The 12,399-nt window shown below is 43.4% G+C and overlaps 1 protein-coding gene across 3 annotated transcripts in view; it reads left to right on the top strand.

Moving 5' to 3' along the window:
* The window catches only part of YEATS2 (YEATS domain containing 2), a 234,585-nt gene that overhangs the window by 183,256 nt on the left and 38,930 nt on the right, over nucleotides 1-12,399 (top strand). For all 3 annotated transcript variants that reach the window (XM_075340905.1, XM_075340906.1, XM_075340904.1), the window contains 3 exons: nucleotides 8,247-8,439; nucleotides 9,264-9,363; nucleotides 10,403-10,476. In XM_075340905.1, the coding sequence (XP_075197020.1) occupies nucleotides 8,247-8,439; nucleotides 9,264-9,363; nucleotides 10,403-10,476 (367 nt within the window). The remainder of the gene's footprint in view (nucleotides 1-8,246; nucleotides 8,440-9,263; nucleotides 9,364-10,402; nucleotides 10,477-12,399) is intronic.

Genomic DNA, 12,399 nt, shown 5'->3' with positions numbered 1-12,399 from the left:
CTCACCGTAAAATCGTTTTCTCTTAGCCATCATTGGGGGACACAGCACCCACCCTGTTGCCCTGTTGGGCCTTGGTTCTCGCAGTACCTTATTTGGTTAGTGTCCTCCTATGGATAGGCAGCATAACACTCATGGTCCTGTGTCCCCCAATGATGGCTAAGAGAAAACTATTTTACGGTGAGTACACAAAAATCCGTTTTTTGTTGTTTGTCTTACTCACTTTGGGATCACTTTCTACTTCAGCACTACTTCTCTTGTGTAGGTAATTTAGGTAGGTTCTGTAGAAGAAACGTGAAGTGCTCGACGGCTGATCAGGCAGAGTAGGCCATAATAGTCTGTGGTCAGGACTATTCCAACTCCCTCAGGAACCTGTGGGACTGTGGGTTTGGGATCTTTTGTCTGTACAGGAACTGTCAGGGTCAATTGCAGTTTTTAAGTGTGTTACCGTTTATCCCTTGAGTTGCTATACAAACATCACATTATCGCCAGCCCACTCCATTTTTGTGTGCTGAGAAGCCACCATAAACGCTGTGCACGCGCTGTCCACGCAATTATGGCCCTTAGATTTGGTAAACATTAAGCAGCAAAAACAGCATGTGTCATCCGCTGCTACAGAGATTTTACTTCACCCATAAGGCTAAGTTCACACACTGAGTTTTTTTGATGCGTTTTTGTGCGGTTTTTGCGGCAAAAAATGCACAACAACGCACCCGAGGCAAAAAACACATGCGTTTTTACCGCGTTTTTGCGCGTTTTTTTTATCCGTGAACAATGCCATTAAAGATTGTTGAAAAAAAAGAAAAAAGGTCTGATGTCATTTCTTTCTTCAATATGTTCTTCATTCTCCACTAGTGGATGCAGGAGAGCAGACAGCAGCTGCAGAACTACAAGGCTCAGCATCCTCCATCCAATAGTGTATGCAGGAGAGCAGATAGCAGCTGCCGAACTTCAAGGCTCAGCATCATCCAGGACTGTATGCAGGATTTCTTTGCCCCCCCCAAAAAAATGACGTGGGCTTCGCCATATTTTTGTATGCTATCCAGGTACAGCGGGCAGCTACGGGCTGCCCCCCACCCCCAGCTGCCTGCCTATTTGTACCCGGCTAGGAACCAAAAATATAGGGAAGCCCTTTTTTTTTTATTTCATGAAATAGTTAAAAAAAAAAAAAAAATGACGTGGGCTTCGCCCAATTTGTGAGTCCAGCCAGGTACTACTAGGCAGCTGGGGACTGGAATCTGCAATGCAGGGTGCCCAAGCTTTCTGGGCACTCCCGCTGCGAATTGCAGTCCGCAGCCACCCCAGAAAATGGCGCTTTCGTAGAAGCGCCATCTTCTGGCGCTGTATCCAACTCTTCCTGCTGCCCTGATGCCGGGTGGCTTGCTGGGTAATAATCAGGTTAGGGCTAGCTGTGTATTATCAGCTGGCCCTAAGCCCGAAATTCATGGTGTCATGCCAATATTAGACATGGCCACCATAAATTTCTAGTAAAGATTAAAAAAAAAACACAACACACAGAAAAATATTTTTATTAGAAATAAAACACAACACAATTAGTGACTCCATCTTTATTGAAATAAAGAACCTCCCTCCACAGTAATCCTTGGTCAAGGGTCCCGCGCAGTCCAATCCGGATCCAATATCACCTGATCGGTTTGCTGGAAGGCAAAGCAATCAGGTGATGTCAGGTTCAAGGGCCTGAATCACATGACACAGCAACTGATTGTATAAACTGCTTTTATACAATCAGCTGATGCATCAGTGCAAAAAAAAAAATCCACACTTCTGTACAGCGTCGGACTGGCTACCGGAGGAAACTCCAGTAATGCCAGGCCTGGATTCAGGTACCTGCACTGCACTGCGGAGCTGTCACCTGAGCTCCGGCGTGCAGCCGAGACTGTACTGCGAGTGCCGAGTGATTGATTCCCCGGCACTTGCGGTTCAGTTCATGACAGCTGCAAACAGGGCCGGGCTGATCTCCGGTGCTCTCACCTGAACTCCGGAGATCAGCCTGGCCTGTCTGAAGCTGTCATGAACTGACTGCAAGTGCCGGGGAATCAGTCACTCGGTGTTCGCTCGCTGTACAGTCTAGGCTGATGCATCAGTGCAAAAAAAAAACCAAACAACTACACACGTCCGTGCTGACTCCCGTCCGACCGCTGCAAGAGCTGCTGGTAATCAGTTGATGAAGCCTCCTGACGCGGCATCAGCTGATAGCCGGCCGGACAGTAAAAAGCCGGCGTCACCCCGAGACTTACGATCAGCTGATGCGTCAGGTGATCACCGCCAGGTCCTGCAGCTATCGGACGTGCCTGGGAGCCGACACACAGCCACAGCGGGGGTGGCGGTACCGGGAGTCTGCAGACAGTTGAGTATGAGATTTTTCTACTGTTCACTTTTGATTTTAGCAGCCGCTTCCACCTCCCGCATGGGAGCGGACATGGCACCGGGCGGGAAATGGAAGCAGCGGTGGCGGTAACGGGAGGATTCACGCTTCTGTGTTTACTAACAGAAGGAATCCTCTTGCTGTACATGTCACATTACTAGCCACCCCTTGCGTTTATAGCTGCCTTTTTAGTCATAGAAACGCACTAAAACGCAGCTATATTTGCAATTTGCGGTTTTCATTGCGTTTTTGAACATCTCATTGAACTCAATGGGTGGAAAACGCAGGGAAAAAACGCAAAAATAATTGACATGCTGCTTTTTTGTGAGCACTACAAAAACGCAGCTAAAAAAAACCGCTGTGTGCAGACAGCAAAAATGAAAACTCATAGACTTTTCTGGGGAAGCAAAGTCATGCAGTTTTCTGAGCAAAAACGCACCCGAAAAACGCGCAAAAACGTTGCGGGAAAACGCACTGTGTGAACTTACCCTAACCATCTTCTGAGCCTTAAGCCCGCTTTACACGCTACAATATATCTTACGATGTGTCGGCGGGATCACTTCGTAAGTGAAGCACATCCGGCATCGTAAGGTACATTGTAGTGTGTGACAGTTATGTGTGATTGCGATTCAACGTTAAAACGTTCATCGCATACACGTCGTTGAATCCTGACGAATTGCTTGTCTGGTTGTTCAATGTTCCCGAGGCAGCACACATCGCAGTGTGTGACACCCCGGGAACATTGAACAGATCTTACCTGTCTCCCGCGGCACCCGCCGGCAATGTGGAAGGAAAGCGGGATGTTTACGTCCCGCTCATCTCCGCCCCTCCGCGTCTATTGGCCGGCTGCCGCGTGACGTCGTTGTGATGTCGAACGTCCCTCCCACTCCAGGAAGTGGACATTCGCCACCCACATCGAGGTCGTATGGATGGGTAAGTACGTGTGACGGGGGTTAATTGTTTGTGCGGCACGTTCAACAAATTGAACATGCCACACATACGATGGGGGCGTTGCAAATCGCATACGATATCGTATGTGAAATTGTAACGTGTAAAGCAGGCTTAAGGTAAATTTATCCAACTGTTTCAACTGGGACCGAAGTAGGTTTTCCATCTTTCTTTCTTCATGAAAGTCGTATTTTCGTGTCCGTCCTGCCTTATCCGGAGTAGAGAGTCAACGTGTGGGTATTATTCTGTTGTTGCTTTGTGGAGACCCTCAGTCCTGGACATTTTCTCTGAGGATTCTCCCATTTTTTTCCTTTTGCTGTGGGGCTCATCTATGACAATCCCGATAAAGTTGGTGTTACATAGGTTGATTCAGGGAAATGGTAAAGTGGAGGACTACTGCTCTCAGTTCAGAGCTACGCAGTGGAAACCTGGAAAGACCCAGCTCTCTGCAGTCAATTCTGCCTGGGTCTTTCTCGTCAGCTACGAGATTTTCAACGCGTTAGATTTTTTTCATCCCAGTGGGATCTGTTGTTGCCAGTACTGCTGCAACAATATTTTAAGGAATGAAATCTGAAATAAATGCTATATTTTTTAACTCTTGCCTATTTCCGCTGGATAGTTTTCTTCTTTTCTGAATTCCCTCAGCCCCGGCCAGGGCGTTTCTTTGCGGACCCAGTGATTCAGTCCGGACCTCTGAAATTGGTGAGCTGTCTTTTGGTGTTTTTTTTTTTTTTTCTATCAATTTTGAAAATGTTTTGTTTCTTCTAATGAAGAGGACTGGGTGGATTTTCTTCTTCTGGCTGACTTTGCTCTCAATAACCTCACCTCTACTGCCACCAATACCTCACTTTATTTTTGTTATGGGGTTTTCATCCAGTTTTTGGTAATTTTTTTTCTGGTTTGCAGTTGGCAGTCCCAGATGAGGAAAGCTATTCTTCTCGTTTTGATTAAGGTTTGGAGAAAAATTGAAAAAATGTCTTTTGATAACTTATAATCAGACCAAGAAAACTGCAAACTGTAGATGTAGGAGGGCTCTGTCTTTACGGTAGAAGGGTTTGTGTGGATGTCTTCAAAAAATCTCAGTTTAAAAGTTCCATCAAGGAAATTTTTTCCTAAATTTTTCTGTCCATATAAGAGGAATATCCCCTTCACAACCGATAACTTACTGGTACATCATCGGTAGTGTCGTGGTAATCACCGCTGGCTGCTGCGTCGGACATGTGGGTCTAACAGGTGTTGGTGGATCCGCAATGCACCTGTGCCTGCTTTCCACTTAGATCGCACTGTCAAAATATGACAGCGCGATTTTAAATGGCTGCAATGAGTCAATAGTTGTCATGGTAGCTCGGGGTCATGTGACCTGACCTGACCCCTGATTACCCCTGTAAGAGCAGACAGAGCAGCAGCTCTTAAAGGAACAGTGATTTTTTGCTGATCAGAGCTGTGCAGCTCTGATCACCAGATATGCACAAGGGACCAGACAGTGGATCCATAAAGTCCCCTAGGGGGATTAGTAAAATAAATAAAGAACAATGTAAAAAAAAGGTTTTTTTTTTAAAAAAAAAATATGAAAAAATAAAAAGTTCAAATCACTCCTATTCACCCCATTGAAAATAAAACCGTTAAAAAAAATTAAATTAAATTAAATATACAAAAATTTGATATCACCACGTTCAGAAATGTCCGATCTAGCAAAATATTAAATAAGTTAATCTGATCGGTACACTGTGTGGTAAGAAAAAAATTCCAAATTATGTTTTTTGGTCACCGCAAATTTTTTTTTCAAAAAGCAATAACAGGCGATCAAAACATAGTGTCCGCATAAAAATGGAATAATTTAAAATGCTACCTCCAGACGCAAAAAAATAAGCAGTCAGTGAGCCCCAGATCCTTAAAATGAGAACACTAAAGGGTCTCAGAAATGTCGCCAAAAGCGCTACTCCTTTTTTTTTTTTTTTTGAACAAAGTTCTGAATTAAAAGTATACATCCTTGATATATACAAACTCGTACCAAGGCGTCATAGCGACACATCAGTTTTACCGTATAGTGAACATTGAGAATAAAATATCTCAAAAACAATCGTGCAATTGCACTTTTTTTTGCAATTTCACTGCACTTGGATTTTTACAGTACAGTTTGTGTGGTTTCATTCAAACGTAGAACTTGTCCCGCAAAAAATAAGCCCTCATATGGCAAGATTACCTGAAAAATAAAAAAGTTACGGCTCTTGGAAGAAGAGGAGTAAAAAGCAAAAACTAAAATGGGGGTGAAGGGGTTAAGATCATCCTGTGATGGTCAAGCTCCAACTCCCGGTTGCTGGGTCCTCATGATATCATTGAGGTTGACTTGGAGGAGGACAAGGAGTATGAGGTAGAACAAGTTTTGGATTCTAGACGTGTAAGACGTTACCTGCAGTATCTTGTTAAATGGAAATGATTCGGCCCAGAGAATAATTCCTGGGTTTGTGCGAGAGATTTGCATGCAGATCGCCTATTAGGCTGCAGGTACCTCTCTTTTCCCTGCCTTTGCTTCCATATGGGTAGCTAAGTCAGTCTTCGCGTGGGCAAAACTTCTTCGTAAGGGCGTCCTATCCAGAGCCTCGTCTGACGTACTTGTTGAACTTGGGGATTAAATTGCCCACTCCCAGAGTATTTACTTGAAGCTTTCTTAGATACCGCTGGTTGTTCTGCTTTTGCCTCTAGCAACACTGTAGACAGCCACAGGATCCTCTAGCTTAAGACTTGGAACAAGGACACTACATCCAAAGAGTCTCTCACCTGCCTTTGTTTCCAAGGGTTTTATCCCTTTTGTTCTAAGCTGGATCAACTCATCTCTGATGTCACCAGCAGTAAGAGGTACTTTATTTTTTTTTTTTTCCCTAGCTCAAGCCCAAGAATCCTCCCACAGTAGACTCCCTCTCCGGTTTTGCTCCTTTCAGAGGTTTTAGTCCCCTGGGACCTCCTGATGAGACCAGTTCGTCAGGAAAGATGGCCTTCCACTCCCTCCTGGTGTCCACCAGGCGTCGAGCCAAATCATCAAAGTCTAATAGATTCTCTTCCGCATGACGGGTCGTCCCCACCTGGGTGGGTGGCTGTCTCCTTCTCTACCGGGATGTGTGGTTCACTTTAGTTGACTACGCCTCGGTCAAGAAGATCGTAACCACTGGTTACAAAATAGAATTTTCTTCTCTTCCCCGTTCTAGATTCCTTGATTCTTTCAGGCCATCTCTTCCCTCCTTCGGGCAGGCTTCATTGTACCTATCCCTTCTCAAGAGTGCTTCTCATGTTTCTATTCCCAAGCTTTTTATGGTCCCAAAGAAGGATGGCTTTGTCTGTCCGATCTTAAATCTCAAGCCCCTAAACTGTCAAGTTCGTCTCTGTTGCTTCAGAATGGAGTCCCTCCGCTCAGGGCTTGCCTCTATGGAACCCAAGGAATTCCTCTGCATGGTGGATATTCAAGATGCCTATCTTCACATTCCAATTTGTACCGCTTATCATAGGTTTCGCTACGTCGTTGTCCAGGGTTCAAACTAACAGTTCACAACTCTTTCCTTTGGTCTTGCCTCAGCGCCCAGAGTGTTCACAAAAGTAATTGCGGCAGTCATTGCCCTTTGCCTCAAAGGGCTAGTAGTCATTCCATATCTCGTAGCTGCAGCGGGTGAAATAAGTATTGAAGCGTCATCAATTTTTTAAGTAAATATACTTCTAAAGCTGGTATTGACATGAATTTCTCAGCAAATGTCAGTAACAAAACATCCAATCTACACAGGCAAAGAAATCAAATCATAGATGTCCGTAAATATAGTGATGTATAATAATGAGAATTGATACGGGGCAAAGGTTTTGAACACACGTACTAAAATTTAGTTAATACTTCATCCAAAAGCCATTGTTGGTGATGACAACTTCAAGACACCTCCTGTATGGAGAAACTCAGGTGTGATTTTTGGACTATTGTTCCACACAAACTCTTAAAATCCTGAAGGTGCCATGGGCTCCTGCTATAAACTCTGAGGTTTAGTTTCTTCTATAAATTTTCTATTCAGGTCAGGTAATTGGCTGGGCCATTCTAGAAGCTTTATTTTCTTTCTCTAAAACTAATTGAAAGTTTATTTGGCTGGTTGTTTGGGATCATTGTCTTGCTGAAATGTCCACCCCTCATTTCATCTTCATCATCCTGGTAGATGGCAGCAGATTTTTATCATGGACACAAATGTTAAATAAGCAAACAAAAAAACAGATTTCGGATATTGTTTGTATGTTAATAAAGGTAGTTGAAATCAACAAGCTTTATTGCATGCAGGAAGTTGCCTGTACACCACTGTGAAGAATAAAGACATAAATGAAAAAATGACATCGGCTCCTGCCTATATTTGATAAACAGCGCAGATAAAGTGGGCAACTGCTAGCTGCAACCCTCAGCTGTCAGCTTTACCTTAGCTGGTTATCAAAAATAGAGGGGATCCCACAACATTTTTTTAAATTAAGTAAATAATTGTAAAGAAAATGGTGTGGGGGGAGGTGTCTCCTATTTTTGAAAACCAGCCAAGGTAAAGCTGACAGCTGGGGGCTGGTATTATCAGGCTGGGAAGGCACATGGTTATTTTTCCCCTGATGCTTGAATATAGCAGCCCGCAGTCGCCCCAAAAGGTTATTTTTTAACAGTACATTCTTTGTTACATGTCCTCTTAAAGTTCTGTCATGGAGGGTAGAAATAATTATTAATTAAAAAATTTTGCTAGAGCTCAAATTGTAACATACAGATATGTCCTAAAACTGTAAAATCCTGGGATTACTAGAAACTTGCTAAGAAGAACTCATTTTCAATCCTAGAACAGCTGTGTATATTTATGGGGCGTTTATTAATCCTTCTTACTAAACATTGTCTATTTCCTTGTCACCTTGTGTTCCTCAGGTTGCAGAAGGGTCAAGCAGTTCAGTGCCATCAGCCACATCATTAAGTAAAACCCATGTACAGCAGCCGGCTGCAGCGCCAAACACCAGCCAAGTGAAGTTAGTGGGGAGCAGTAGATCTGGTGCATTATCGGTGCCCGTCCTCACATCGAGAGCCACACTTAGCCCCGTCCCCAGCACTGCTCCACTACCGGGTACTGTATCTAGTGCACGCTCTGCTCACTAATACATAGAGTTGTATGCTGCGTGTATGTAAAAGAACACTAATCAGATGTATGGAAAACTGGAAACTACTCCACTTCCCTCACTGTGGTGGACATTTGCCGGGGATTGGATTTTGGTAAATGACAGGCGACCCTTTGATCTGATCTTGGATCAGACTATATATACGCTGCTGTTGTGATTTCTGTTACAGCTAAGACTATGATGTGAGTGCAGATCTGTCTCACCACAGGGCCCCGTGGTACTGGACGAACATAAATTGGGATTTGTTTTGGTGTCCGTTGTTTTGACCAAAAGAATATTGATGCATCTTGCTTGATTTTTGTGAAATCTGACAGTGCCGTCAAACACCAGTGTAAACGCCTCTGATGGTAGTGTGAACCCATAACCTTTTAATTTTTTGGGGTATCTTAAGGGAGTTGTCAATGTCACTCAGAAAGTTGCCTATTGCTAAACTAATAACCCATAAATACTCCCCCTATGCTCCAGTGCCGCTACTGCTCCTTTTCCATATACTGCATCTGACGTCTTTAACCGATCACTGGCAAGATAGAGCCAAGGTTATAGATTTTGCGTGCGGTATATCTACCGTGATGTCTACAACCAAAATAAACTGTACTTCTGCGGGAACCAGCGCTGGAACAGTTGTTTTAATTATTTCAATAGCATTGCAACCAGTGTGCAATTTTCTGTACAGCCCCTTTAATGACGGCAGGATTTGTTTTGTAATGTAGCATTCTGATTCGAAGTGAAAATACTTTAGCTTGTTACTAAACTGCATTTACTTGTTTTCCAGTTAAATCGGATCCAGACTTCAGTAACACATTATCGTATCACACCGGTTCTACATCAATGAAACTAGAAGATAACATGGATTCCGAATCCAGCTCCGTAAAGTAATTATCGGGGTTTGCCCTTCTGTTATTTAGCTCCCTACCCTCCTTGTCCATGAGTCGCCTTCAAACTATCAAAGGTTAAAGGGAATCTGTCATCAGGTTTTTGCCATCTAAACTGAGAACAGCATAACATAGGGGTAGAGACTCAGATTCCAGAGTTGTCACTTACTGGGCTGCTTAGGCTATGTGCTTCCCCAGCAAAGTCTATGAGTTTTTATTTTTGCTGTCCGCACACAACTTTTTTTTTTTAATTGGAGTTTTGAGCTAAAAAACAAGGGACATGTCAAATCTTTCCTGCATTTTACTGCATTTTTCACCCATGCAGTGCATTGGAAAAATGCAGTGATCAAAAACGCAGCCAAAAACACACCGAAACCGCTGTAAAACGCATGCGTTTTTTACCAGTGCGTTTTTGCCGCGGGTGCGTTTTTTTTTGCGGCCAAAAAGTGCACAAAAATGTAGCGTCAAAAAAACGCTGTGTGCGTACATAGCCTTAGTGTAGTTTTGATAAATCATAAGTTTAATCAGCAGTAGATTATCATTAGAGGACTACTTGGCGTGCTGCAGATAGTCCAGCATATTCATGAGCTCTGTATAACTGCTAGATCTGCAACAGCGAAAACACTGATTTTATCAAAATGACAGCAAACAGTGACACATCGCTGGAATCGAGGGCTCTCATTATGCTGCTCTCAGATGGAGTAGATAAAGCCTGGTGACAGATTCTCTGTAAATGGAGAGGATAAAAGCACCGTACCCATGAGCATTGGCTGCAGTCATATGTTTGCATGCAGAAAGGCCTATACAGACAAAAAAATAAACTTCTCAATATATTTTTCTCAATTTATGCTGTTCTTCCGCCACTCCTCCTTTATATGCTCGTGCCATATGACAGCCAAGGAGCCATCAGTTCTGTGCCACTTGGCTGCATTTTACTGTGATGCATTTTCCTTACTGGTTTTCTCTACATGCATTTGACTAAATATTTGGTAGTTTTGCTTTTCGCATCTGTTTAATACTTCGTTGTATAAAATTGCAGGACGGAAAATCTCCAGAATTTGAAGCAACTACTAACTGCCACAGTAAAGAAGATTCCACTTATAGGGGAAAGAGGTAGGAATTGTCCATTCCCTTATAGGAGGTTTTCTTGCTCCTCTATCACCTGACACATGCTTTGTCCTTTAGAGAAAATGTCAGTACATTCCTGGCAATTTAACCATGGGCAACATAAACTACCCGGAGTCTCCCTTTCTGCTAAGATCTAAGTTCCACCGTGAAAGAGAAAACACAGATTTATAAAGAGTCGGGCTAAGGGGTACTTTGCACGCTGCGACATCGCAAGCCGATTGTAGCGATGCCGAGCACGATAGTCCCCGCCCCCTGTCGCACATGCGATATCTTGTGATAGCTGCCGTAGCGAACATTATCACTACGGCAGCTTCACACGCACTTACCTGGTCTGCGACGTCGCTGTGACTGCCAAAGAATCCCTCCTTCAAGGAGGCGTTGCGTTCGGCGTCACAGCGACGTCACTAATCGGCTGGCCAATAGAAGCGGAGGGGCGGAGATGTGCGGGATGTAAACATCCCGCCCACTTTCTCCCTTCCGCATTGCCGGTGGACGGCGGGCGCAGGTAAGGAGATGTTTGTTGTTCCTGCGGCTTCACACACAGCGATGTGTGGAGCTGCAGGAACGACAAACAACATCGTACCTGCGGACGCACCGACATTATGAAAATGAACGACGTGACACAGATCACCGATTTTTGACTGTTTCACGCTCGTTCATCTTCTCTCCAAGGCTTTACACGTTGCGACGTCGTTACCGGCGCCGGATGTATGTCACTTTCGATTTGACCCCGACGATATCGCAGTAGCGATGTTTCAACGTGCAAAGTACCCCTTAGGGTCTGCCACGTGGCTACTACCTTCCTGGCCGGCTACTTGTCTGGCCTTTCCCTATATGCAGGTTCTTTTTTGAGGAATCTGTGCATTCAGTAGGATATGTACTGCTCCTCCTAATGCTTAGAAGTGGAAAATATTCAACTTTTTTGAAGGTTTTTTTTTTTTCATATTTACTCTAAAAAAAAAAAAAAAAAAGTTATTTAAAAAAAAATACTTTACCTTTCTTCAATAGTTGAAAAAAAACTTTGAATCCACATTCCTTTTAAAAGGAATGTCAGCAAGTTTTTACTATTTAATCTGAGATCTGCATAATGTAGATACATAGATCCTGATTCTATGCTCATGCAGCATAGTGGTGGATATCACTGCCTTTACCACTACCCTGACAGTCTTAATAACAAGTTGTTTGATGAAGGAAACCTGGCCGAAACGTCACATGTTGCTGTAAGACTTATGGAATAAATTCTTCGTTTGTATCACCATTTGAGAGTGCCTTGTTTCTAATTCTCTGCACATTCCACTGACCACCAGATAATATTACTCCAACAAATAAAAGATGATTCGGCACATCCTCACAAATTATATAAAATTTTCTTCTTTATTTCTTGATCACAATAAGACATTTTCAGAAACTCCAGATGGCAAAAATGTTCTTTAAAAGGTGTAGCCTGGTCTTCTAATGAAAGTCTTTAGTGTATGTGATTGCAGACTTCTGACTCCTTACAGCAAGCACCGCACACTGACCCGTTTCTCCGATGTTGACTGCAAGTAATGCAATTTGTATTCATCCAGCCATATTCCAACTAAATGTGATGTGCGGCCTACTCAGTCCACTTGTATGCGACACCGTGCAGGCCAAATCCCTTCACAACACTCATCTCTCTAATATCTTCAGGTGTGTGGGAGAGTTCTCCTTTTATATAGACCTTTAAGAACAACGCATATTGTTGTACTTGTGTTTCCGTCTTCTGAAGAAGTCTTTTGAAATACATGTATTATTGTTGTGTAACAGTTTTCAATAGAGCGAATTAAAGAAAAAAAAAAAAGATAAGGTGAGCGCATAGTCAGCCAGTGACTACATATATATGCAAATCGCATACATGTGGTCACCTAACCATCCGCTCTCACCAGA

Source organism: Anomaloglossus baeobatrachus, chromosome 3 (assembly GCF_048569485.1).
Source record: "Anomaloglossus baeobatrachus isolate aAnoBae1 chromosome 3, aAnoBae1.hap1, whole genome shotgun sequence".
NCBI lineage: Eukaryota > Metazoa > Chordata > Amphibia > Anura > Aromobatidae > Anomaloglossus > Anomaloglossus baeobatrachus.
This window is presented reverse-complemented; position numbering and strand designations above follow the sequence as displayed.